Below are 25,223 nucleotides of genomic sequence, written 5' to 3'. Positions count from 1 at the left end.
CTTAGCATCTAACATAGCATAAATTTTACTTCTTTTTTTAAAAAATATTTTTCTTTTAAGATTTTTTAAAATTTACTTGAGAGAAAGAGAATGAGGGTGAGACAGAGCGAGCATGGAGGGGAGCAGCAGAGAGAGAGAGAGAGAACAGACTCCCTGCTGAGCAGGGAGCCCGATGCAGGACTCGATTCCAGGACTCCAGAATCATGACCTGAGCCGAAGGCAGCCACTTAACCAACTGAGCCACCCAGGTGCCCATATTTTACTTCTTTACTTATTTATTTTCTGTCTTCTCCAACACGAGCAGGGATTTTTATCCACTATTAAATCCCCAGAACCTAGAACCATGTCTGGCACATGGCAAATCTTAGAAAAGATTTGTGGAATGAATGAGGAACAACTGGATGAATGGATGAGTGGATGTGTGCATAAATGTCCATTACTATTATTGTTAGATCCTATCCAGCTACCTTTAGGATCCCAGCATTCCTGCTGTCACAGACTATTTCTCTCACTTCCATTCCAGACACTCAGCAGCACTGGGCTGTGTGTGGAACCTCTAAAGGCTCCAGCACTTGAACTATCATTCCATGTGTTTTCTTGCTCTAAGTTGCCTAGAAACTCAGATTTGGATACAATGTTAATCAGTCACCCTGAGCCAGGCAGGGGCCAGATCCACAAGGAAGCCCAGAGAGAGGCCTGAGGGCGAGAGCAGCTGGCAACCGGCCAGCGCCTGCTGGCGATGATGGATGGGGGGTATCGAAGACAATGATGGTGACAAAGCATGTGGTAGAGAGGCAAAAAGTCTCACTTCCTGTGCACTGACTGGGAATTTAATGAAAACAATCATTCACTTTCGGGTTCCGTTGCAGGAGCAGGTGTACTGACTGACGCTGGAGCATGTGCCAGTTGTACTAGAGCTGGCTTCCTGGGTTTTGCTTTACAAAAGCCCTCTTTGTTGAACTTGGAACTTGCTCCTTTGTACCCCCTCCAAGTGTGTTCCAGATACACAGGGCAGAGGAGTGGGGACTGACACAGGGAATGCATTCTGACTTGAAAGGGAATCAGTGACCCCTTGCCCTGGCTTGGCCCACCTGCTGCAGACATCAGGGCAGTGAGGGGCCTGCAATCTCTCAGTATTATCAGGAAGAGGGAAGGCAAATGTGAGTGCCTTTTAGTCCTCTCTCATTTAGGTCAGGAATACCATGCCAGCTCCCTGAGGCCGTTTTCCAGAAGGGGGCTCCTCACTTCTAATCCCCACCTCACTGCCCAGCAATATGAGGCACCAAGGAATCCTAATTGAGAGTGTGAGTTCTCTTTAATACCACTTACCCAAGGGATAGGCTCTGAGGTAGCTTCATAACCGCTTCCCACCTCTGACCTTCCTTACTTGAGAGTTCCCCGATGAATTCATGCAGCGGGAGCAGCTCCATTTGGCCTGTAACCCTGGAACTTTCCACCAGATGGCGAGCATGCTCCCTCATTCTTTCTCCTCTGACTTCTGACCATAAAAACTGTACAATAACAACAGTAGTAATAATAATGCATTATGTCCTTATCACGTGTCAGGCACTATGCTGAGAGTTGTCTACCAGTGTTGGGTAGACAGCATATTGAGTGGTTCCAGATCCTGGCTATATCTTTCACTGCCACAGGACCCTGGGCAAGTAAGACATTTTGCTTCCTACCAGTTTCCAGATCTATAAAACTGAGATAATAACCATACCTATCCCACAGGGGTGCTGAGAAGAGGCTCAATTCATGGAAAGCTTTTAGAGATTAATAAGCTCTGTATAACTGATTGTTAAATCTTACTTGGCTGAGAACTCTATGGGATAGTTGATAATATTTTTCTCATTTTACCCATGAAGAAAATGGGACTCACAGAGTTGGAATGAGTTGCCCAAAATTGTATGGCTTCCAGTGTTGCTAAGCCCCAAGAACCCTGATGTGCTTCCCAAATGTCCTGTTTCATGAAACATGTGCCTCCCATCCCATCATGTTTCTGAAAATCTATCTACTACAGCAGAGCACAGTAGCCAAGCAGGTGAAACCCAGCCTCCTTCGTGGGAGATGGGGAGTGGGAGAGGCTCTAGCAAGTTCTGATTTATACTGGCTCTTTCAGACAACCCATCCTCCAAGCAATCCAGGAACCTGGCTGAGGAGCTGGGCCAAGCTGTGGAAGTCATGGGCAAAGGCAAGAATGGGCTCGGCTTTGGCAAAGTGGACATCACGGTCGAGAAGGAACTTCAGAAAGAGTTTGATGTTAAGAAGGCCCCAGAGCTGAAGCTGTTTTTTGAGGGCAACAGGTCAGAACCCATCAGTTGCAAAGGTAAGAGTCCCTGTGCATCAATCAAGGCAGTGCTAGCTACGGAAACACAAACACCAGCATTTAGGTGGCATAACAGAACTACGAGTTTATTTCTTGCTCATGTAGAACCCAGGTGGCAGCCAGAGGGTGGAGGTGGGTGGCTCAGCTCCACATAATTTTTCAAGGACCCAGGTTCCTTCTAGCATGCGGCTCTATCTTTCCTTAGAGCCTCGGAAGCCCCTGCCATTTTCTCTGTATCTAGCCAGCAGTTGGGGCAAGGAGGCAGAGGACTGCCACTGGTGGTGCTCATGACCCAGGCTTGGAAGTGGCAAACATCACTTCTCATTTCATTGACCAAAATTCTGTTACATGGCCCCACCCAACTTAAAGGCTGAGCAATATGGCCCTGATCTGTGTCCATAAGGAAAATACAATTTTGGTGAACACATAGCTGCCTCCACCACAGCATACATATCAGCTGGTGGGCCCTAGAAGCACCATGAAGTGGGATAGTGAGATGCATGGTTCATAAACTGCCAGAGACCAGAGAGTGAGATCCTAACTCCACCTCCCACTTCCCGCCCCAATCTTCACCTCCCACCGCAATCTTCTACTTTAGAATGGTTTTGAAAGGGTCCCAGGCCAAGAAAAGGGGCACTGGGAGATGAGAAAACAAGACAGATTTGGGACAGGGTGACTACCAAACACTGGAGCTTCTATCATCATCCACTTTATTCATTAACTCATTCATTCACTTATTCACTACTTTTATTGAGAAACTAACATGTGTCAGTCCCTATCTTGCTATCAAGAATGCTGTAGCATTATGTGACTCAGTGTGGCATACGGTAGGTCCTAATTTTTAAAAATGCTAAATATATGAATGCATAAATGTCCATAAAACTGATGGATGGATGGAACGAAACTAACAAATGCCAAGGCGCCCAGCACAGCCCGCACTATGCTAGTAGAATGTTCCCATTAGATGTGTGAATGACTGAGTCAGGAGACTGAGTCTTGCAGCGTCTGGCATTTAGCAAGTCTGCAATAAGCCTGTTTGAGTTTTGTTGCAAAAACCAAAAGGGCCCAGAGAGAGCAACCTCCTGCAGGGGCTTGCAGGACGCCTTACAGTTCTAAAAGCGGACACAAGGGTGCATGAGACACAGGCCAGACTCGCAGGGGAAGGTGCTGCAAAAGCACCAACCGCAGCGCACATTATATACAAGACCAGGCAGTGCAGTGGCTCCCAAGGACCTTGTGGGACCATGGTGGCGGGGGGCGGGGCAGGGCAGGTGAGGTCTGATTTCTCTTTGAAGCAATAAATGTGACAATGTGGCAACTTCCAGACTCTCTGAGCCCCTTTTGGTAGAAGCCAGTGCTTGGGACCCCCTCTGTCATGCAGGAAAGCTGCATCACCACCTCCCTTAGGAAGTCCCCTTTGACTGCCCGCATCAGGGTGCCTGCCCTCCTCAGGAGTCCCATAGCACCTGTGCTTCGCCCTCAAGCCCTCACTCACAGAACTGATTCTGTTCTTGAGCACAGAGCAGGAGCTGATTTCACTTCTTTTCCCGGGTCCTCTGAAGAGGCTGCCCAAACTGGCAGGTACCAGCTGGCTTTAAATCCTTACCACGCACCTGAAGGACAATCGCTTCCCCTTGTCAACTCTTATTTTCCTAATCTGTGAAAGGGAGATGGTGGAAGTATCTCCCTCCGAGGGTTACTGATGAGGAGAAACAAGTTTGTAAGGCACAAGCCCTGACATGGATCTGAACCGTTTACTGTGCTCCCTCACTATTCTGGGCCCCTTACATATGTCACAACAACCCAGCATGGCAGGTGCTTTTACAGATGGGAAACTGCACAGAGAGGTGGAGCAACTTCCTCAAGGATCCCCAGCTACTAAGCACTGGAACCCACAAATGTTTTCTGCAAAGGGCCAGATAATAAATATTTTAGGCCTTACAGGCCAATCTCTTTCACAACTACTTAAATCTGTGGACACAGCGGGAAAGCAGTCCTATATAAACCACTGACTGCCAATAAAACTTTATTTACAACATCAACTGGCAGGTCACAGGCCAGACTCGCAGGGGAAGGCCCATGGGCTGTCACTGACCAACCCCTGCTCTACGGTGTGCTGCACTCAAAATAAATGGCAGATGGGGCTCTTGTTTTTATCAAACTATTATTTTTCTGACCCTTGCACGGTGCCTGCAACACTTAGGTTCTTCAGAATAGTTTTTGAGTTTGAATGGGATGGAACTGCAAGGACCCACTGCAGGCAGACTTGGGCTAAGGAGCCAGCCCCTATTTCTACCAGGCCTGCCCATCCCTCCCTTAAGATCTTCAGTGTTACCTCCAACCAGGGAAAGAGGCAGTGGGGTGCTAGGAGGGAGCCATAGCCTAGATTTAGGACAAACACGAGTTAGAGAATTTGAGCCAGCCTTCCAACTTCTCATTTCCTAAACAGGATGAATAAGCCAGTTCTGCCAATCTGGCAGGGCTTCCCTGAGCTCAGAGGGGTGACAGAGCTTTACTGGTCTCCTGCACCAACTTTTATGAAAACCTTCCCAGGAGGCAAGTTGGGGTTTAGTCCTTGTTGGGTCAAAGCTAGAGTTCTGGTTCTCTTCTAGTCTCCCAAGGATTGATGATGGGAAACTTGGTCACGGCCCCCTCTCTGGAGGGAGGAAAACTCAGGTTGGCTCCAGGGCCTCAGTTAATGATGCATTCACAGCTTGTGCTTGGAAATATGCAGTGGAGCGACAGCTGACAGCTCCAGTCAATCATTGACATAGCATTCACACCTCAGTTGTTACCCTGTCCTCTGGCTCAGAGCCAAGTGCCAGCGGAGACACCTGCCCAAGGGGGTCAGTGACCGATCTGCAGGCACTCAGGAACAACCTATTTGTCAAGTTCAGAGCTACCTCAGCCCCACAGGGTTCAGAGGGGCAAACAGAGCTCAGACATCCCAGAGAAGATGGCCCAAGATCGAATTCCCTCAAGCCAGCTTATGTTATGATTCACCTACCTCATCCATTTACCCTGTAATTATTTCTTGAGCATCTAGTATAAGCTGACATTACAGGAGCTAGTGAGCAAGCTAGCCAAAAATCGTCATTTCAGAAAAAAAACAAATTCAATGAAGAAAATGCAACAGGTCATAAACTAGAGAATGATATGATGGGGGTGGGGGTGATAAGAAAAGTCCAAACCTCTAACTAAATAAGCCGGAGGAGTTGCCCAGACCACTGAGGAAAGGCAGCCCAGGCAGAGGGAGGACCAGGAGACACCAAAGCCTGACGAGCAGGACGATGAGGGTGCGGCTGCAGGGCAGACTGTAGGAGACAGCCGCACAAAATGAGATCAGAGCAATGGTTCTGATCAGTTGAAATTCAAATGCATTTGGTGGGGTTTTGTTCACCTTTTTTGGTGTTTTTCAGGACTTTGGAACCTGTTCCTTCCAGAGCACTTACAACATAATTTTTTTTTTCCAGACAAATGCCTATAAGATGAACTATTTCCATGATATGTGCTTGTTTCCTCCTGAAAGATGGCTGGGAACACTGAAAATAGAAACTCAGCCTTGGGGCTGAATCCAGGAGGAGAAGGGGACTGCAGGAGGGTGGAGTGCTGTGATCTGGGAGTGGTAGGAAGTCTCCCCTCACCCCTTTCTGTCCCTTGAGACCAGGACATCATCATTCTATGAACTTCTATGGGCCTGACTCATCGTGGCTTTTAAAATGGCCTAATCGGTATCTACTAAAACTGAATGTAGCATTCCCTATGACCAGAAATTCTACTCCTGGGCATGTACCCAAAAGAAGTGCATCCAATGTGCCCCCAGAGACATGCATGAAATTTAATTCTTAATAGTCCCAAACTGGAAACAACCCAAATGCTCACCAACAGAGGATGGATGGATAAATTATAGAATATTCATGCAACAAAATGCTACACAGCGCATACAACAATATGGATGAATCTCATAAAGTAACAAAGCCTAGACCCCAAAACACAAAATGTGATTCCACCTGCATAAAGTTCAAGATCAGGCAGACTAATGCATGCTGTTAGAAGTTAAAATAGTAGTTACGCTTAGGTAGGGATAGGTGAGGGGCTGGGACGGGGCATAATGGGACTTCTGAGAGCCTGGTAACAAACAGTCTGTCTCTTGAGGGCTGCAAAATGATCTGTCTCTTGACAGATCAGTATCTGGGTGGTATTCAGGTCTGTTCATTTTGCAAAAATTCACCAAATTACACATAATAATTTGTATACCTTTCTGTATGCAAACATACTTCATTGTAAGTTTTGTAAATGGCCTTACTAAATTCTTAGGAAATGTAAGCGAAGATGCCGAAAAGAGTCCTTGTCAGTACATTTACCAACTCAACATGCATTCATCAAGCCCCATGCAGCAATCCAGCACAGGCTGCCTGCTCTGCCTGTAAACCTCTCCCTCTCCTTCCTTGTCCAGTTACATTCTTACCGTTGCCTACTTATTAACTCCTATGCATCCTTCAGTATTCAGCTCCTAACTGATCTCCTCCAGGAAGCCCCCCCTTGACTTCACAGCCTAAGTCACATATCTTCGCTACAGGCTCACAGAACTTTGCTTTTGAGTAATTACTTTGGGTGTGATTATATACTTGTTTGTGTAATTACTTGACAACTTTCCTACTCAACAGAATGAGAACTGCAAAACAGTGGGAATATATTTGTTTCTGCTCACCATTATATCCCCAGGACCAAGTACAGCACTTGATAACATGATAGGTACTTAGTACATATTTGTCAAATGAATGAATGAGTGAAGGAATGGATAGTGAATGAAGAAATTCAGTTTAAATGCTCCATTCTATTCTATAGCAGTCTTTGATAGAAAATAATATTTTACATTATATAACATCATGTGGAATTGATGATCCTAGCAAACACATATCCATCTGTAGCCTAATGTAATTCTGCGCACTGTTAGGTCTCCCCAAATATGGTGTATGTTTCCCAATTTTAAAAGCTAAGATTTTTGTGTGCTTGGCACCTTCCATATAATAGCTGAGAAACGGATGCCAGGATCTATGACCTTAGTGCATATCTGCATCTCAGCTGAGGAACTGGAAGCACAGGCAATAATGGAATTTTCCCAAGGTCACAAAGCTAGCTGGTATTTTTATTTACACTTCATTCATTTACATTTTTTAAAAATAAATCTACCTTCTTGTCACTTTGGAAAGTAGATAGAAAAGAAGACTGGGTATGCTTCCTTCTGAGTTTAATTCCCAGGTTCCCATTAGGGTGGCTACTGGCAAGTCTAACCTCAATTTCCTCATTTGCAAAATGGGGAGAGTAAGAATATCCCTTAAGGTAGAGCTGTTGCAGGGATGTAACACATGTAAATGGCTCAGCACAATGCCTTGTCCTTGGTAAGTGCTCCATGACATTTAGCTACTGCTGTTAATGTTCATGCCTTGCAGGCGCCTAGGTGGCTCAGTGGGTTAAAGCCTCTGCCTTCCGCTCGAGTCATGATCCCAGGGTCCTGGGATCGAGTCCGGAATCCCGCTCTCTGCTCAGCAGGGAGACTGCTTCTCCTTCTCTGCCTGCCTCTCTCTGCCTACTTGTGATCTCTGTCAAATAAATAAATAAATAAATAAATAAAATCTTTAAAAAAAAATGTTCATGCCTTGGGGCTGGGGCGGGAAGGACTGACCTTGGCCTTCAATGGGCAGAAGCCCAAGACCAGATGCTTCTGCTCATTAAGCTTGGAGAAAACAGGCCTTGTTCCGTTCAAGAGGAAACTTCTATAACTGTCTCTCTCTCCAGGAGTGGTTGAATCTACTGCCTTGGTCGTTTGGTTGAGAAGACAAATTAGCCAGAAAGCATTTTTGTTCAATAACACCCAGCAGGTGGTAGAGTTTGTGAATTCTAGGCCCTTGGTCATCATCGGCTTCTTCCAGGTACTGGGTTCAAGAGGTGGGAGTGGCTTTTTGACTGGTGAGCAGTCCTGTGTCTGGGAAGGGGTAGGGTAAGGAGAGGTCTTTTGCTTGGGTTAATGCCATACTCATTCTTATTTTCCAATGAGCTGGTTTTCCGGGTAACAGCAGTGTTAAAATGAAGAAAGAAAGAATGGAAGATGACGTGGGTAGGAGAAGCTAACCGGAAAGGTGGACAGGAATGCAGAGAGAGGAGAGGAAATTGATGTTTATTAAATTGGTTTTGATAATATAACTGATATTGTGGAGGTCCATTTAGAATATCACTGAGTAATAAGTAATTTGCAAATTGTTTTTCCTTGTGGAGAATATCTTTATATATCTTTACTCATTTCCGGTAACTAGGATGGCTCCTGCCTCCCCCCAGTGGAAGTCAGAACTTTGGCATTATATTTTTACATGGGGAGAGTATGTACCTCTTTCTGTCTCATCTCACTTTTGGACAGCCCCAATTTTCTTTCAAGTTATAGAAAGAAGGCTGCAACTACAGCCATAACTTGATACCAAGTTTCTATCTGGTGATCCACATGGTCAAACCAGTTGCCTCTTCTGAAAACAATTAAGGAACAAATGTTTAAAAGTCTCAACCTGTGTGTTAGAACAGCTTTACTCTAAATACCTGGAAAAAGTTGAGCTTATCAGTTCTTTCCTTTAATCTCTGTGGACTGGCCTGTTTTGGCCTTAGTCATAGCCACAGAAGTATTCTGAGTATGTAACTTCATGAAAGGGGACTTAGGGAACCCAGGAAAACCCCAGAACTTGGAAAGGTGAGGAGACGAATTGATCACCATTTCCATCTTGACCTTAAATAAGCCAGACGTTTTTCCTTCCACCAAAGTCCCACCAAATATCTTTCTCCAAACAGGATTTAGAGGAAGAAGTAGCAGAGTTGTTCTATGATATGATCAAAGACTTCCCAGAGCTAACATTTGGAGTGATATCAATTAGCAATGTCATTGGACGTTTCCATGTCACCCTTGACAGTGTTCTGGTGTTCAAAAAGGTAAGACTTGGGTTCTATTGCTAGTGAAGGGTCCCTAAGCTCAAAATGGATTATGCATGTAGCTACAGAATTTGGGTACAAATTCTGGCTCTGCCACTGCCACCTGCAAGCTACATGGCATTGGACTAGGCAGTTATTGTTAAATCACAGTCACCCAGAGTTTCTCTGGCCTTTCTAGACATCTTCCACTGTAAGCTCCTCCTCCTCTTCTTAACCAGTAAATGCCAGTCATTAAAGCTCAGTCCTCTCCCCTGTGTTTTCTTCTGGTCCCTGCTCTCTCCCCCACCCTCCATTAGCAATTACCACCCATACACCCATGACTTACAAATCTCCCATTTACAGCTAGACTTCTCTATCTCCAGACTTTCATATCCCTCACCAGATGTCTCAACATGACCAAGCCTAAGATCATAATCTCCCCTCCAGCCCTCCAAATCTTCTTTCAGTTCTTTTTCTCTTAATGAATGATATCACCATTTTTCCCATGTCCCATCTGAGCATTCAGAATACTCTCAGGCATTATTCTAACCCGTCCCTCTTCTCCACCTTTCGCAACCATCCATCACCCCAAACCCATAGATTTTAAATCCAAAGTATCCCTTGAGTCTATCTATTTCCCTCCACTGCTACCATCCTAAGTCAAATGACGATCTCCCATAGCCTAATGCAACATTCACCCAACTGGTCTGCTACATTCTCTCTTATCCTCTAAAGAGTCATATTTACAATGGGATGCCTGGGTCGCTCAGATAGTTGAGCTTCTGCCTTCGGCTTGGGTCGTGGCCCTGGGGTCCTAGGATCGAGTCCCGCATTGGGCTCCCTGCTCAGCGGGGAGCCTGCTTCTCCTTATGCCTCTTCCTCTCTCTCTCTCATGAATAAGTAAATAAAATCTTTAAAAAAAAAATAAACAGTTGTATTTCCAAAATGCAAAAATGATGGCCACCTGCCTCCTTTCCACTGAAAGCCCTTTAATGGCTTCATATTATTCTTAGGATAAAGACTCAAGTCCCTAATAAGGCCCACAAGGCCTTCCTCAGTCTAGCCTCTACTACACATTTTCCTCCTTTTCCTCACTGGGATCTGAGAACAGATCATTCGAGCTGTCTAATAGGGCAGCTGTCACATATGACTACTTACATTCAAATTAATTAAATTAACATTTTAGTTCCTCATTGAAACTAGCTACATGTGGATAGTGGCTACATATTGGACAGCATAGCACTTCCATTAACACAGAAAGTTCTATTAAACAGTGTTACTCTAGACACTGTACTCTGGTTCCTGGAACATGTCTTACTCCCTCGTCACACAAAGCCAAATCCTTACAATAATCATGTTATTTACAGATATGGCTTAGAGAGGTTAGGTTACTTGCCCAGAGCCACACAGGAGGTGGCTGAAGTGACAGCCAGACCTGCTCAAGACCATGAGCCACTAATTTTTACTTAGGCTCTTAGAAGTCATTACAAGGTTTTAAGTTGGAGAACAAAATAACCTGATTTGCGTCTTTGAATGGGACAACAAAGAGTCCAAAAATAGATCCAAATACATATGGGAATCTAGTATATGATAAAGATGATATTTAAAATATGTTATTCAGGGGCGCCTGGGTGGCTCAGTGGGTTAAGCCTCTGCCTTCGGCTCAGGTCATGATCTCAGGGTCCTGGGATCAAGCCCCACATCGGGCTCTCTGCTCAGCAGGGAGCCTGCTTCCCCCTCTCTCTCTGCCTGCCTCTCTGCCTACTTGTGATCTCTGTCAAATAAATAAAAACATAAAATAAAATATGTTATTCAATGACTGATATTGAGAGAACCGGGTAGCCATTTAGAAAATAAAAAAAGCTGAATCTGTATAACCTCCTTCCACGCACGTAACTAAATTGCAGACTGATTTATGATTTAAAAATATAACAAAGAAACAATGGAAAGACTAGAAAATGCCACGGGGGACTTTGATTTCTTTCTTTCTTTTTTTTTTTTAAAGATTTTATTTATTTATTTGACAGAGAGAGATCACAAGTAGACGGAGAGGCAGGCAGAGAGAGAGAGAGAGAGAGAGAGGGAAGCAGGCTCCCTGCTGAGCAGAGAGCCCAATGTGGGCCTCCATCCCAGGACCCTGAGATCATGACCTGAGCTGAAGGCAGCGGCTTAACCCACTGAGCCACCCAGGCGCCCGGGACTTTGATTTCTAAACTCGGAGCTGGAAAGCCCTTTTATAAAGCATGACAGAAACCCATAAAACTATGAAAAGAAATACTGATAAATTTGGACCACATAAAAAGTTAAAAGTTCCACAGAATAAACCTCATCACGATATAAAAAACCAAAGTGCAAACATGAAAAATGGACTAGGACAGAGTCAGTATATTTTTTTTTTTAAAGATTTTATTTATTTATTTGACAGAGAGAAATCACAAGTAGGCAGAGAGGCAGGCAGAGAGAGAGGAGGAAGCAGGCTCCCCGCTGAGCAGAAAGCCCGATGCGGGGCTCGAACCCAGGACCTGGGATCATGACCTGAGCCGAAGGCAGCGGCTTAACCCACTGAGCCACCCAGGCGCCCCCAGAGTCAGTATATTTTAATGGTTAAGAGCATGAGATCTAGGGGCGCCTGGGTGGCTCAGTGGGTTAAAGCCTCTGCCTTCGGCTCAGGTCATGATCCCAGGGTCCTGGGATCGAGCCCCACATCGGGCTCTCTGCTCAGTGGGGAGCCTGCTTCCTCCTCTCTCTCTCTGCCTGCCTCTCTGCCTACTTGTGATCTCTGTCAAATAAAATCTTAAAAAAAAAAAAAAAAAAGCATGAGATCTAGAGTCAGACCCCTGGGTTGGAATCTTGGCTCCCCCTCTCACTAGCTTAGCAATCTTGGGCAAGTCACTTCACTTTTCTGTGCCTCGACATCCTCAGCTGTACAATGGGAGAAATAATGATTCGTAACTCAGTGGAATGTTATGTGGATTAAATGAGTTCTTGCATATAATGTATTTAGCATTGTGGCTGGTGCAATATGAGCTCTCCGTAAGTCTGATTAACATTATCGACTATTGTCATGATCAGAAAAGAGTTTTAGCTTTGTCCAAAGGACAACGGTGCCTATGAAGTATTTGAGCAAGAGTGTAAGAGCATCACTCTGGCTAAAGGTGCGGAGTAGGCTGGAGGGAAACAAGGCGAGAAATTGGAAGACCATTAGGCAGCTTTTGCAGGAGTCCAGGGAAGAGGTCTGGACTACAGGTTAAGCTCCATGAAGGCAAAGAGAGACAGAGTAGGGAGAAATCATCCAGAGACAGCTACATCTTTGTTCTCCTTCCCACACAGATTTTGATCCTGAGCTACAGAGAACTATTTCCTTCCCTGTGTTAATCACAGTCCTTCTGAGAAGCAGTCATCAAGCAGGATTAGGCATGCAAAAGATTAGGGAAAATGCTTGTGAAGGGAAACAGAAGGAGCTGGGGGAGACTCATCAGGCCACCATACAGGTCTGACCTTCTGGAAGGAAGGAAGGTCCCCTGCTTGCAGAGAAGTTCTAAGAAAGCTGGTCACTGTCACCTACCAGAGAAGTCCTGCATCTCCCAGAAATGGGCTTGCCTTAGTATCCCCAACACAGCGTCATTGGTTAGGAGCAGTGTGCAAGGAACTGCATCAGCACAACTATTTGGATTGATTTCAAAATGAAGCAACTGGCTGCCCACTGACCACACTCCCTGCTTTAGAGACTGGAGATTTTCATAGCTGCCACAGGCCCATCTTTCACTCACAGGCTAATCCGCCCGGCCATTCATATTTACCAAGTACCTAGATTACGGATTAGGTTTGTCACTATGGTGTTCCCTTTTTGTCCATGGGGAAAACTGTGCTATTTATATAGATATAAATATTATCTATAAAGTGTCTACATTATGGAAGATACTGTCCTCCAATGCTTTTCTCCTTTTGTCCAAGGGAAAAATTGTGAAACGTGAGGAGCTTATTAATGACATTACCAACAAACATGTCCTCAATCAAGTCATAAAAGAGCACCTCACCGATTTTGTTATTGAATACAACACTGAGGTCAGTGAGCCAAGGGGTCCCTGGGAGAAGGGAAGGTGGAGCAGCTGTGTGCATGGATGACCCATTTCCCTGGTAATTTCAGAACAAGGACCTGATTTATGAATTGCACATCCTGAATCACATGCTGCTCTTCGCCTCCAAAAGCTGGGAGTCATTTGGTTTGATAATGCAGCATTATAAATTGGCATCGAAGGAATTTACAAACAAGGTTTGTGGAAAGTGCTACTGCCCTTGTTGGATGGGTATCCAGGACACTAATGTTGTTTGCTGCCCTGGTGACTGTAAATTAAGCCCAGGGTGATTTGCATGTTCATTTGCATAAATTCCCTTATTTGCGTATTGATGCTACATATTATTTCCTACTTAATTTTATTTTATTTTTTTTTAAGATTATTTATTTATTTATTTGTCAGAGAGAGAGAGGGAGAGAGAGCAAGCACAGGCAGACAGAATGGCAGGCAGAGGCAGAAGCAGGCTCCCTGACGAGCAAGGAGCCCGATGCGGGACTCGATCCCAGGACGCTGGGATCATGACCTGAGCCGAAGGCAGCTGCTTAACCAACTGAGCCACCCAGGCGTCCCTTCCTACTTAATTTTAAACCAGCTTCCTCCTCCTTCCTGCCCAGTGTTTCTTCCTTTCTTGCCATACCTATGCTGTTCCTTCCCTCATCTTTTTGAGAAGTCTACTATGGGAACATGATGGTTTGGCTGCTTTTTTGATGAAAGATGCTCCAGGACGAGTGAAGGGCTGCCGTGTGGGTGGTCTTCGGCCTGGAAGTGAGGGGGAGGAGAGACCACCCCTGTCTGAGGTCAAATGAACAGGCTGCAGGTGTGAAGTGGCACGGATTGATAAGTAACTGCTGAGACTCCAGGCGTTAGCATCGCACAGACCTGATCTCAAACTCTCTTCTTCTTGGAAGAGATTTTGTTCATGAGTGTCTTAGCCACTGAATTTCAATCACCTTATGTAAAATAGAGAACTTCATGGAAGAATTAGAGGTGTCACAGGTAAAGCAATGAGCAAATGTGCAATGAACGGTGCTATTATTGCTCTCATCACTGTTAGAAACAAATCTGTTTTTATCAAGTGCCATACCTATGTGTCCCTACCACCTGGACTGTGGGGGCAATTTGCTTCATTTTTTATTTTTTTATGAGAAGTACGGTAATGGCAGATTATTTTCCTTTTGATGAAAATTACTCTAAAACTCAAATGAAACCATTAAAAACTTTGAAACCCAAAATGAACACTCAGTAAAGCCACTAGGGTGCATATTTAATGTTCGTGCTATAACCCACCACACTATTCTCCAGGGAGTTTGTTCCAATTACAGAAATAGTTCTTGTAGATATACTTCCTGGTTTGTTCAATTTTAAATTTTTGATGTAATTCAGCTGATCACAATCTGACTGCTTCCTTCTATGTCTCTTATGTTATAAGAGTCAATACATAGCCATATTTCTCCCAGATTTTTTTTTTTATTTAACTCTTTAATCTCAGTGGAGTTTGTTTTGGCATATATTGGGAGATAAGGTTCTAAGATGGCCTTTACCCCAGCTATCTAGCTTCCTGAATGCCATTTGATTGTGATCCATTTTAAAGCCAAAGATAAATGAATGAATATTATTCAGACAGGCCATTCCCCTATATCTTATCTTGTTCATGGCTAATCAATATTTGTTGAAAGTATTCAAGGATTTTTTTTTTCCCCAAGGATGGTTTTAATGCGTTGCTTTGTTTTCCACTCCCCAGCAGAGGGAAGCCTGTCAGGCACATAGTAGGGCCCTTAATATTTTGATAAATGAATGACCTGAGGGTATCAGTGTTTGCTGTGGCTTCCCTGCTTTGCCTCTTGCTTCTTCCCTGCAACCAGTGTCATCTTTTAAAAATTATCGTAGCACTTTCTGGCTCTCACTATTCTTTAGTGGCCTTCTATCTTACTCAAATAAAAGCCAGCTTCCTTACTAGACCTCTGATCTCATCTCTGACACATCTCTAACTTTGTCTCCCTTGACTCTCCCCTCATGGTGCTAAAGCCACATTGATCTTTCCATTCTATTCAGGAATATTCTAAGCTCCCTGACCCTAGGCCTTTGCACTGATAGTTTCCACTGCCTGATTCAATGTTCCCCTGACTTGTTAACTGATCAGCCAGGTCCCAGCTAAAACATCACCACCTTAGATACTCCTGACCCTCCTACCTAATACTGGGCTCTAACCTCATTGCACCTCTATGGTCATTCTCTATCACGGGGCTCTGTTTTATTGAATTAACACTCATTGCTATCTGAATTTATTAATTTGTTTACTCCTTTGTTGTGGGTCTTTTCCACTAGAACATAAACTCCATGAGGGCAGATTTTATCTGCCTTGGGCAGTTTATATCACCAGTGCTTCGCAAAATGCCCAGCAGGTACTCTGCGAATACTTGTTAAATGGCGAGTGAATGAAGTCATGAATTTCCTTGAGAGAAGAATAATCTAGAATAATAATGAGTTGACACATATTGAGCATTTTTACCTCCCCGTATCAAACCAAGCTTTTATACACATTGTCCTGTTTAATTCTCTCAGTGACCCTATAAGGTGGGTGCTCTTATAATCACCGCCATATGAGTAAGGAAATAAGCACAGAGAGGGTCAATTACTGTTTTGTCCAAGGACCTGGATGAAAGCTTAGGACCTCCTGACTTCCTATGGTTGTGTGGATGGGACCCTGCACAAGGATGGTGAAACCAGGCTGGGGGCTGACCTCTGACTGTGCCCCGGGGCACAGAGCTGCCACTGCCCCATAGAAAGTTGTTCTGTCTTTCAGATGGAAATAGCCATAGACCCTGCTATTCGCATTCCCTTAGGGCTCTCCCAAGGTTTCCCAGATTTCTTTCCGTAAGGGATTCCTTAGCTAATTTCAATCTTTACCCTTTTCATGGCCTCCAATCCCAGAGAGAGACTCAGGTTTTATTTGATTTGGCAGATCCTTTTCATCCTTGTGAATGCAGATGAACCCAGAAATGGACAGATCTTGAAATACTTCAGGATCACAGAGGCTAATATCCCATGTGTACAAATCCTAAACTTAAGCTCTGACGCAAGGTACAAAATGCCTTCTGAGGAGATAACCTATGAAAACCTCAAGAAATTTGGCCACAGCTTCCTGAATAGAAATGCCAAGGTAAGTTTGTTCTTGGACAAGATTTACTCAGAACCTCAAAACTGCGTAATTTTGCTGGCTTTGGTCATCTGAATGGGGAGGCAGAATCTCGTGATTCAAAGTGGGGAAATACCTGTATCTCTCCATCTCCAATCTTTTCACCTTTGACCTGTCCTGACTCTATAATTCCACCATATAACAATTCCACCAATAATTTTTTATTTTGAACGGCATTTCAGAACTGAAATGCAGGAGCTCCCAGGGCCAACGTTCTCTGAAAGGAGACACTTTTCCTCCTTTCAGACTCTCTTATGAAAGATTTAAGGATAGATGGATTTTATCGGAGAGGAGATAGGGTGGGGAAATATTTAAGCAATCGGGATTTAGCCTCAAAGATTTTATGTGCCTCTTATTGGGAGGTTAGAAAGGAGCCTCTTTTGCTAAAAGGAAGGAGAGTCTGTAGCAGGACCAGACATAAAACAGTATCTCCTGCTGTTTATGTAGCATTTGCAATGTCCCCCAGCCACCCTGCTGAATTAGGGGACTGTATTTTTTATTTTCCAAATGGAACCACTTTTGAGATTAATGGGTGGGGGTGTGCATTCTTCAAAAGTACTCTGGAACAACAGGAATAAATTGGAACTTTCCAGGCAAACCAGAATGTTTGGTCAGCTTCCCTCTGAGGATTCCCATTACCTTCTGTCCATTCCTGCACAGACACGCCTTCTCAAGTGAAAGCCATTTTTTTCTCTGATTCACAACATCATCACAAGCCAAGTGGTGAGGCTAGTATTTTCCATGTCATTTCTCCTCCTCCTACCTTCAAAACCCCAGATCCCATGCATTTGGACTTTGGATCACCTGCTCCCTCCCTCCATTGCTGTCCTCTGATCATGTCCCTTTCACTACCGGGAGACTTAAGCTCCTCATTGCAGACTTGCCCTCCATCCCTTCTCTGCCATCATTTCCAGAGACGCCAACATCCAGAACCCTGGTCTCTCTCTCTCCATTCATAATTGGTGTGTCCAAGCCATCCCAGCCACCTGCTCTTGTGGCCACACACTACAGATGGCAGTCCCTCTGAAAATCTGATTTCAAGCTCCCCATCCTCTTAATTCCTTTTTCTAATATCCACATTGCTACAATTCTTTACCTTTCTCATGGGCTCCAATCTCCTGATCTCCTTTCACAAACTCTTTTCTGCCTTCCTTCATGAACTTGGATTCCATGGTTCATAGCTCTGCCGATGATTCCCTTAACTTCTTTATCCCTTTATTCCTTAATCTACCTTCTACTTCTTTATACCCTGTAGAATTTACAAGGCAAAATCACAACTCTGGTTGAACCCACTTAATGTCCCTACTTCTTCCAGGCCAAGGCTAGAGAAAAAGAATACCACCATGAGGCAGGCCTCATGAAATCACAAATCTCCCAGGGGCTCTTTGAAATGTCCTGACATCTCTATATAAATTTCTCTTAGTGTGCTCATTCTCTGAATCTGAGTGTCTTTGTCCCCATACCCTATTCCTACTTTCAGTCTCAGCTGAGTATAAGACCATGTATCATTATGACAGGGGCCTCTCATTTTCCATCACCACATCTACAAACCTACCCAGAGCTCTACCCATTCTCTCTCCCTTCCTACTAGTTTACCTCAGGAGGTGTCTGTCTCCTCCTCAAGGGCCAACACATACTCCCATGCTCTTGCAATAGAGATGAGCACCTTTCACATGACACGAGATGTCAATGCCTGGTCTGACTCACTTCTAATTTCCATCTTTTTCATCATTTCCCATCAACCATGCCCAGCCTCCACCCTCCTTTATGCTCCCTCAAAATGAATCTTCAAGTCATTTCTAGAGGCTGCTATGGGGATGAGGGAATTATTGTTAACTGGAAAGGAGAACAGAGAGCAGGAATGAGGAGTGGGGAAGACCCTCCAGGCAGAGCTATGGCATAAACAAAGGCCTGAGGTAGAAGCCTAGCCCTTTGGGGAAACAGAAGATCAGTATAGTTGAAAATACCAAGGAAAGAATGGTAATGAACTTGATGAGACTGGTAGGAGCCAAAGTGTGATAAAGGTCTTATAGGTCATGTAAATTATCTTGTGTTTGATTCTTGAAGTAATTGGGAACAGCTAAATTTTGGGGGGAGGGAGGAACAAACTAGTTAAGATGTTGAAGACATGAACCGCACTCTCATCTAAGAATCTCAAGAATCATGTATTTGGAATGCTAGAATTCATCCCAGCTTGAAGCCCTGCCTCTTCCCCACCCTCTGATCTCTCAATCTGCCCTGAATAATTCAGGCTGGACATCAAGCACTTCAAACTCTTTCCCAAAGTAGTTGTAAGAACAAGAGAAAACTTTTCATTGTTTCCCATCAGGGCAGGGAGCCCCAACTACCAACGTACCCTTTCTGGAGACAGACCTCTCAAATTTGCTTCCTAGAAACATCAATCCAGTGAAGACATTCCAAAATATTGGGACCAGGGGCCAGTTAAGCAGCTCGTTGGGAAGAACTTCAACGTAGTGGTCTTTGACAAGGAAAGGGATGTATTTGTGATGTTCTGTAAGTATCTCTGCAGAGGCCATAGAAGACATGGCCCAGACATTACCTTTCAAGTGTTGCTCCTGAATTCTGGGGCCCCAAATCTCCAAAATCTATCAAAACACCATGCCAAGGATGGTCTTCAAATATCTAAAAGGATTGGATCAAGATGCTATCAGCTACAATTCAACTCTCCCTGAAAATCCAATTCTTGGAACATAGGAATACCTTCCATATAATCCAGTCCTGTGGCTTCTATAGCAATAATAATGCTAATGGCTAACACTGATTCAATGCTATGGTATACCAGGCCTTTTGCTGAGCCATTCTATACTTTATCTCATTTAATCCTCACAACATACTTTTTTTTTTAATAATTTTTTTAAAGATTTTATTTATTTATTTGACGAGGGAGAAAGAGCACAAGTAAGCAGAGAGGGAGGCAGAGGTGAGGAGGGGAAGCAGGCTCCCCCACTGAGTAGGGAGTCCGATGCGGGACTCGATCCCAGGACCCTGGGATCGTGACCTGAACGGAAGGCAGTCGCTTAACCAACTGAGCCACCCAGGCACCCCTCATAACATACTTTTGAAAGTAGCTACTATTATTGCTCCCACTTTGCACAGGACTAAATAGAGTCTCAGGGAGGTGAAGAAACTTCCAAAGTCAGGCAGCGAGTAAGTGCTGGAACTGGAATTGGAGTCTGGACAGCCTGACCCCAGTGCCTTGGCTGGTCATTGCTGGACAGAATAGCAGTTCTGGCTTTATGTAACTTGTCAAATGGCCCGTATTGAACCTACCTGAGTTGGTGTGGCCAAACTGAAGACTCAAATCATGCAGGTAAAGGGCTTAGCAGTGTCTGGCATATTCTGAGTACTTGATAAATGACAGTTCTTATTATTCCTATTGTTGTAATTACTTTCAGTGCTTGCCTAAGGACTACTGCCCTTTCTCTGCTGTTTCTGATTTGCACATGAGAGCCAGAGCCAGGGACCTCTCTCCCACCCTGAGACACAGAGAAGGATGACACTGAAGTTATTCAGAAATCTCTTGTATTTTACCATCTATGGAGGACCCACAATGAGCCAGGCATGAGTTGGCTGTATACAGACATGCTCTTATTTCCTCCTCAAAACAAGCCTCTAAGGAAGGTCCAGGAGATTTCCCCATGATACAAATCAAAGAACTTAGCCTCAGAAAGATTAATTACCTCAAGTCCCACAGTAAGTAACTTGGAAGGCAAAAACTTCCAATCAAGCTCTGATGCCCTTCCTTCCTGAGGGCTGCATTGCATCATGCACGCCTTTAAAAAACTCACTGAAATGGACTCTCATCCACAGGATGAGGTGTTTAAGGGCCATATGATGGAATAACCATGATCTATTGCCTTTAAGTGCAATAGATAAGAGGCGGGGCCACTTTTCTATACTTAACTGACACAGAGCTAAGAGAATGCCTATTTGATTCTGGTAAAAGGCAAAAGCAGCCTCATTTTCTTGGAAGCAGACCTGTCAGATTGGCCCCCTGGGGCTGTGAACATTATCTCCCCGCCCCGCCCCCCCACTCCAACCCAGGCGCAAGCTGCTCCAGGGGAGCTGCGGGGAGAACAGATGGTGAGGGAGGCACTTGGTTTGTAAATGGAGGGATGATTATCCAAATGCAGAGTGTCGGGGCCCTTGAGGCCACCCTTCCCACAGAGCCAGAAACTTTAAGGGGTTGATAAGCAGGAAAGGTTAGAGCTCCTCCCTGATTTTCTCCAGAGGGCCTGATTCAAAGCTAAAGGAATGGTCCCTAAGGACTAAAAGGCAGGGTGGTAGAATGGTCACAAGTCAAAGCAGCCTGACTTCAAATTCCACTTCGCTGCTTAATTACCTGGGTGACCTTGGGCTGTGAGCTTAACCTCTGCTGGAAAACTCTTGTGTGTGCATGCTCTCTCTCTTACACACACACACACACACACACACACAATTTCTGGTAGAACATGAGGAATCATCTAGCATATTCCTTTTTCCTTCAACTGGAGCGGAAAGCCATTTTTTTGTTTTGGGGTTTTTTAAAGATTTTTTTTTTTTTTTGGACAGACAGAGAGATCACAAGTAGGCAGAGAGGCAGGCAGAGAGAAGGGGGGAAGCAAGCTCCCCGCTGCACAGAGAGCCCAACATGGGGCTCTATCCCAGGACCCTGAGATCATGACCAGAGCCGAAGGCAGAGGCCCAACCCACTGAGCCACCCAGGCGCCCCTGGAGTAGAAAGCTATGTTTAAAAAAAAAAAGAAGAAGAAGAAAATGTCCTAGCCTGCTAAAAATATTAGTGTCTGGGTAGAGGGGACTAGATTAATTTTTTTCTAATTGATTTAATAATGACCAGGTACTGTGGTTGAAATGTAAAATAAGTAATATAGTATTCAAAGAAGGAAGAAATGCAATTTGCAGAAATAGCAGGACCATTAGTAGAACACAGTGACAGTATTTCTGGGGTAGCACTGGCTTTCAGTCTTTATTAATGTGAGCTTACACAACAGCCCTTCTCTTCCAGATGCACCCTGGTCAGAAAAGTGTAAGGCACTGTTCCCAGTTTTGGAGGAGTTGGGCAGAAAGTATCAAAACCACTCGACAGTCACCATTGCCAAGATGGACATCACAGCAAATGACATTCAGCTGATGTACCTGGACCGGTACCCCTTCTTCAGGCTCTTCCCCATCAACTCTCAACAAGTGAGGGGCTCTTGGGACCTATATACCCAGAAATACCGTTATGTTATTATCATGGACCCAATTTCTCCTGATCTCCAGCTCTGCCTTCTACCAAATCAGCTTCATTCTCGGCTCCAGCCCCCCTTATCCTCTCATGTTCAATTTGAAGCATGCTCTCCATTAGCTTCCCCCAAAGTCCCAAGACTTGCAGAATTGGGTCCCACTTGGGTCAGCTGCTCTTCTCTGACTTAGTCATTGCTGTCAGGAAGATGTGGTTCCCTCTGATATTGGGGCTGAGCTCTACCCAGACTATTTGGAATAAGGTGGGGGGGAATCTCCATGTGAATATTGGAGGTAGGGTGCTACGAGAAGAGGGAAGACCACATGATAGAAAAACAGGTCAATGTCTTTTACACACCAGTGTCACAATCACCAAGCATCACCAGTGCCATGGAACATACTCTCTGTGCTGCTCTGGCACCTAGGGAAGGGTGTCCATCAAAGCACTGCATGCAAAGGTTCCTGCCCCAACAGGAGTATGACTGAGAGTGGGAGAGAAGTCATGATGCGGGCCCACCGCCACTTGCAACTGGAATTGAAGGGGACAGATTCTGGAGGGCAGATATTCCATGCAGACATGGGATTTTAAAGAATGCTGAAGATTTAAATCAGATTAGCAGAGGGGTGTAAACTATAGGCAGAATTGCAACAGGCATGAGAAGGTGGGCAAAAGGGTGGCCACAGTGTTGTGAAGAAGAGGCCATCCTTCTGGTACAGAACATGCATGTGGGGGAGTCGTGGAAAATGAGGCTGAGTTGAGAGTGTGCTGTGGTGCAGCTGTCATAGATCTTCCATTATCTGAAGAGGAGTGTAGACAACTAGTGGGCAGTAAGCAGCTTCATAATCTTCTTAAAAGACTGAAAGACAAAAGGGAACTAGGGATGGCTGAGCAATGATCATGTATCAGATGCTCTGTAAAATAATAACTAGTCTTTTTTAATGATAACAGTAAAAACAACTATATACAGCACTCACTGTGAGTCAGGCACTGTTTTAAGTGCTTTTCATATAGTAGCTCATTAAATTTACATAATAACGTTATGTCATAGGTAATGTTATCATCTGTACATTTTAGATAGCAAAACTGAGTCATAGGTTACACAGGGTTTGAGCCCTGACAGTGTGGCTGTGAAGTCCCTGAGCCAATGACGGAGGAATTTTTATTACCCTTATCTTAGAGCCATAGTAACGGAGGCTCAGAGAGGCTAAGGAACCTGCTCACTGTACTCAGGTTGTTAGGAATTTGACCCTGGATTTATCCTATGTAGCAATCCCTGAATACCTTGCAGGAAGAGGCTACTGTTGTGACCTTGTTCTGTTTTCTTTCTAGGCTATACTGTACACAGGAGAACATACCCTGAGGGGCTTTTCTGACTTCCTGGAAAGTCAAATCAAGACAAGGATTGAGGATGAGGATGAGGATGAGGATGAGGTAAGGCAAAAATGGCAATACCCAGGATTATTCTGTTCCACACAAGAACAGATCAAGAACTCAATTAACTAGGGAAGAATGTGTCAAGAGTCCAATAATCTTGTGCTCTCTGGTGATCACTGACTACAGGTGAACAACCACCTCTTCTAAATGATTTTATTTCAAGGGCACTTACTGCAAGGAAGCAGAAACAGCAGACTTTAGAAACAGAAGGAAAGGCTGTGAGGTCTCCTAAGGCTGCTTCCCTGGGTCCACCGTTCCTGAGATGGTAACCAGATGTCTTGACGGGATCCAGCTCTTTGGCATTATTTTCCTGATGGCTGGATAATCATCCCCATCCTCTCAGAATCCCCAACCCCATCCAGGCCTCAGTGAGGCCATCTGCAAGAAGGTGCCATCTATACTAGTTAGAACCCTTTCAGTTGCAAATGTCAGAAACATTACTCTTTGGTTTAAGCAACAATGGGAACTTAATCCATATAACTGGTAAGAACATCAGGTGGATCCAGGGGATCAAACTCATTTTCTGTCTCCCCATTCTCTGCTTTCCTCTATGTTGGCTTTATTCTCAAACAGTCACTTCCCCATGGAGGGTCAAAGATGGCCCCACAGCTTTAAGCTAATATCCTTCCAGCTTAGAAAACAAGCACCTGGGGTGCCTGGATGGGTCAGTCAGTTAAGCCTCTGCCTTCTGTTCTGGGGTCCTGGGATGGAGCACTGCTTTGGGCTCCATGCTCATTGAGGAGCTTGCTTCTCCCCCTGCTTTTGTGTGGTGGTCTCTCTCTCTACAAAAGAGAAGAGAACAGAAGAGAACAGAAGAGAAAAGAAGGCATCTATTTCTTCATAGTCCTAGCAAATGTCCTGGATAGGGAGTTCATGAGAGGCCTGGGTCACACGTCTAGCCCTGGAGCTAGACCTGGGGTACCCACACTTGTGGCCTTCAAGTGGAGAAATGGGGTTCTCCAAAGGCCCTATTTCTGGAGGGGCAAAACCATGGCTGGGAATTTCCTCACCTAAGCCAAATGGGCCTTTGATCCTCAAGTGTCTCTCTCTGGGTATTTCCCAGAAAAAAAGGCTTGGTAATTACAATCACAATTATCACATATTTCTTGCCTCTTTATTTCTTTATCCTATTTCTTCCCTTCTGTCTTTCTTTTTTTGAATAGCTGTTGTCTGTTGAACAAAGTGAAGTGACCGAAGAGGAGGCATTAGCTGAGGAAAAGAAGGTACCTTTTATCAAAGAAGAGTTACCTGACCAGAAGTTGCCCGAGCTGGAGAATGTGACAGTGCCGTTAGAGCCAGCTGGACAGAAGGAAACAGCTGAGGAGGAAGAGAAGGTGGCTAAGCCAAAGGGACCTCCAAAACAAGAGAAGAAACCGAAAGTCAAGGAAGAACTGTAGCTTCTTCAAAGCCCAGAGCCATTTTCTAAGGGGAATCTACTCCAAAAAAATTATATATCATTGGGGTGGGTAGAAGCTGGATGATTAAAAACTCCTGAATGTCTTTGGCCCTGTTCTACTCATTGCTTCTTTTTCCTGGTTGGGGCTGCCTTAGAAGAGCTGTTTGGTCTGAAATTCGTACAGGGTTGCGAGCAAAGCCATAACTGCAACAATTAATGATTATTTACAACATGCTGCTCAGTCATGCAATTCTCACATCACTTTCATTATCCCCATTTTACATATGGGGAAACTGAGGCAAAGAGACGTTAGGCAACTGGTGAGGATCACACAGTTAGGAAGCCCTTGAGATATGATCCCAGGCACTCTCACTCCAGAGACTGCATTTAACCACTATGCACACAGTACCTCCACTAGGGTGGAGTCCCCAGGGTGGGGACTGATTTCTTTATGCTTCATTTTGACACAGTAAGAAAGAGATCCAGCCCCAAACAACTCCCCCAGTCTTCTATATCTCAGTAAGTGACTCACTCTCTTAAGCACCAAACTGCTAGCATAATGCTCAACTCCCTTCCTTCACTACCCTAAAAGAAAC

General features: G+C 44.6%; 1 protein-coding gene across 3 annotated transcripts in view; it reads left to right on the top strand.

The window, feature by feature from the left end:
- The window catches only part of PDILT (protein disulfide isomerase like, testis expressed), a 43,653-nt gene extending 18,922 nt beyond the window's left edge, over positions 1-24,731 (top strand). The window contains exons 3-12 of one of the 3 annotated variants that reach the window (XM_047714372.1): positions 2,123-2,329; positions 8,129-8,262; positions 9,164-9,301; positions 13,235-13,345; positions 13,428-13,553; positions 16,319-16,516; positions 18,946-19,066; positions 21,579-21,757; positions 23,127-23,222; positions 24,395-24,731. In XM_047714372.1, the coding sequence (XP_047570328.1) occupies positions 2,123-2,329; positions 8,129-8,262; positions 9,164-9,301; positions 13,235-13,345; positions 13,428-13,553; positions 16,319-16,516; positions 18,946-19,066; positions 21,579-21,757; positions 23,127-23,222; positions 24,395-24,628 (1,544 nt within the window). In that variant the 3' untranslated portion in view covers positions 24,629-24,731. Of the gene's footprint in view, positions 1-2,122; positions 2,330-8,128; positions 8,263-9,163; positions 9,302-13,234; positions 13,346-13,427; positions 13,554-16,318; positions 16,517-18,945; positions 19,067-21,578; positions 21,758-23,126; positions 23,229-24,394 lie in introns of all 3 variants that reach the window. The other 2 variants (XM_047714371.1, XM_047714373.1) reach the window with 2 other exon arrangements.
- Positions 24,732-25,223: the final 492 nt, after the last annotated feature.

Source organism: Lutra lutra, chromosome 18 (genome assembly GCF_902655055.1).
Source record: "Lutra lutra chromosome 18, mLutLut1.2, whole genome shotgun sequence".
Lineage (NCBI taxonomy): Eukaryota > Metazoa > Chordata > Mammalia > Carnivora > Mustelidae > Lutra > Lutra lutra.
This window is presented reverse-complemented; position numbering and strand designations above follow the sequence as displayed.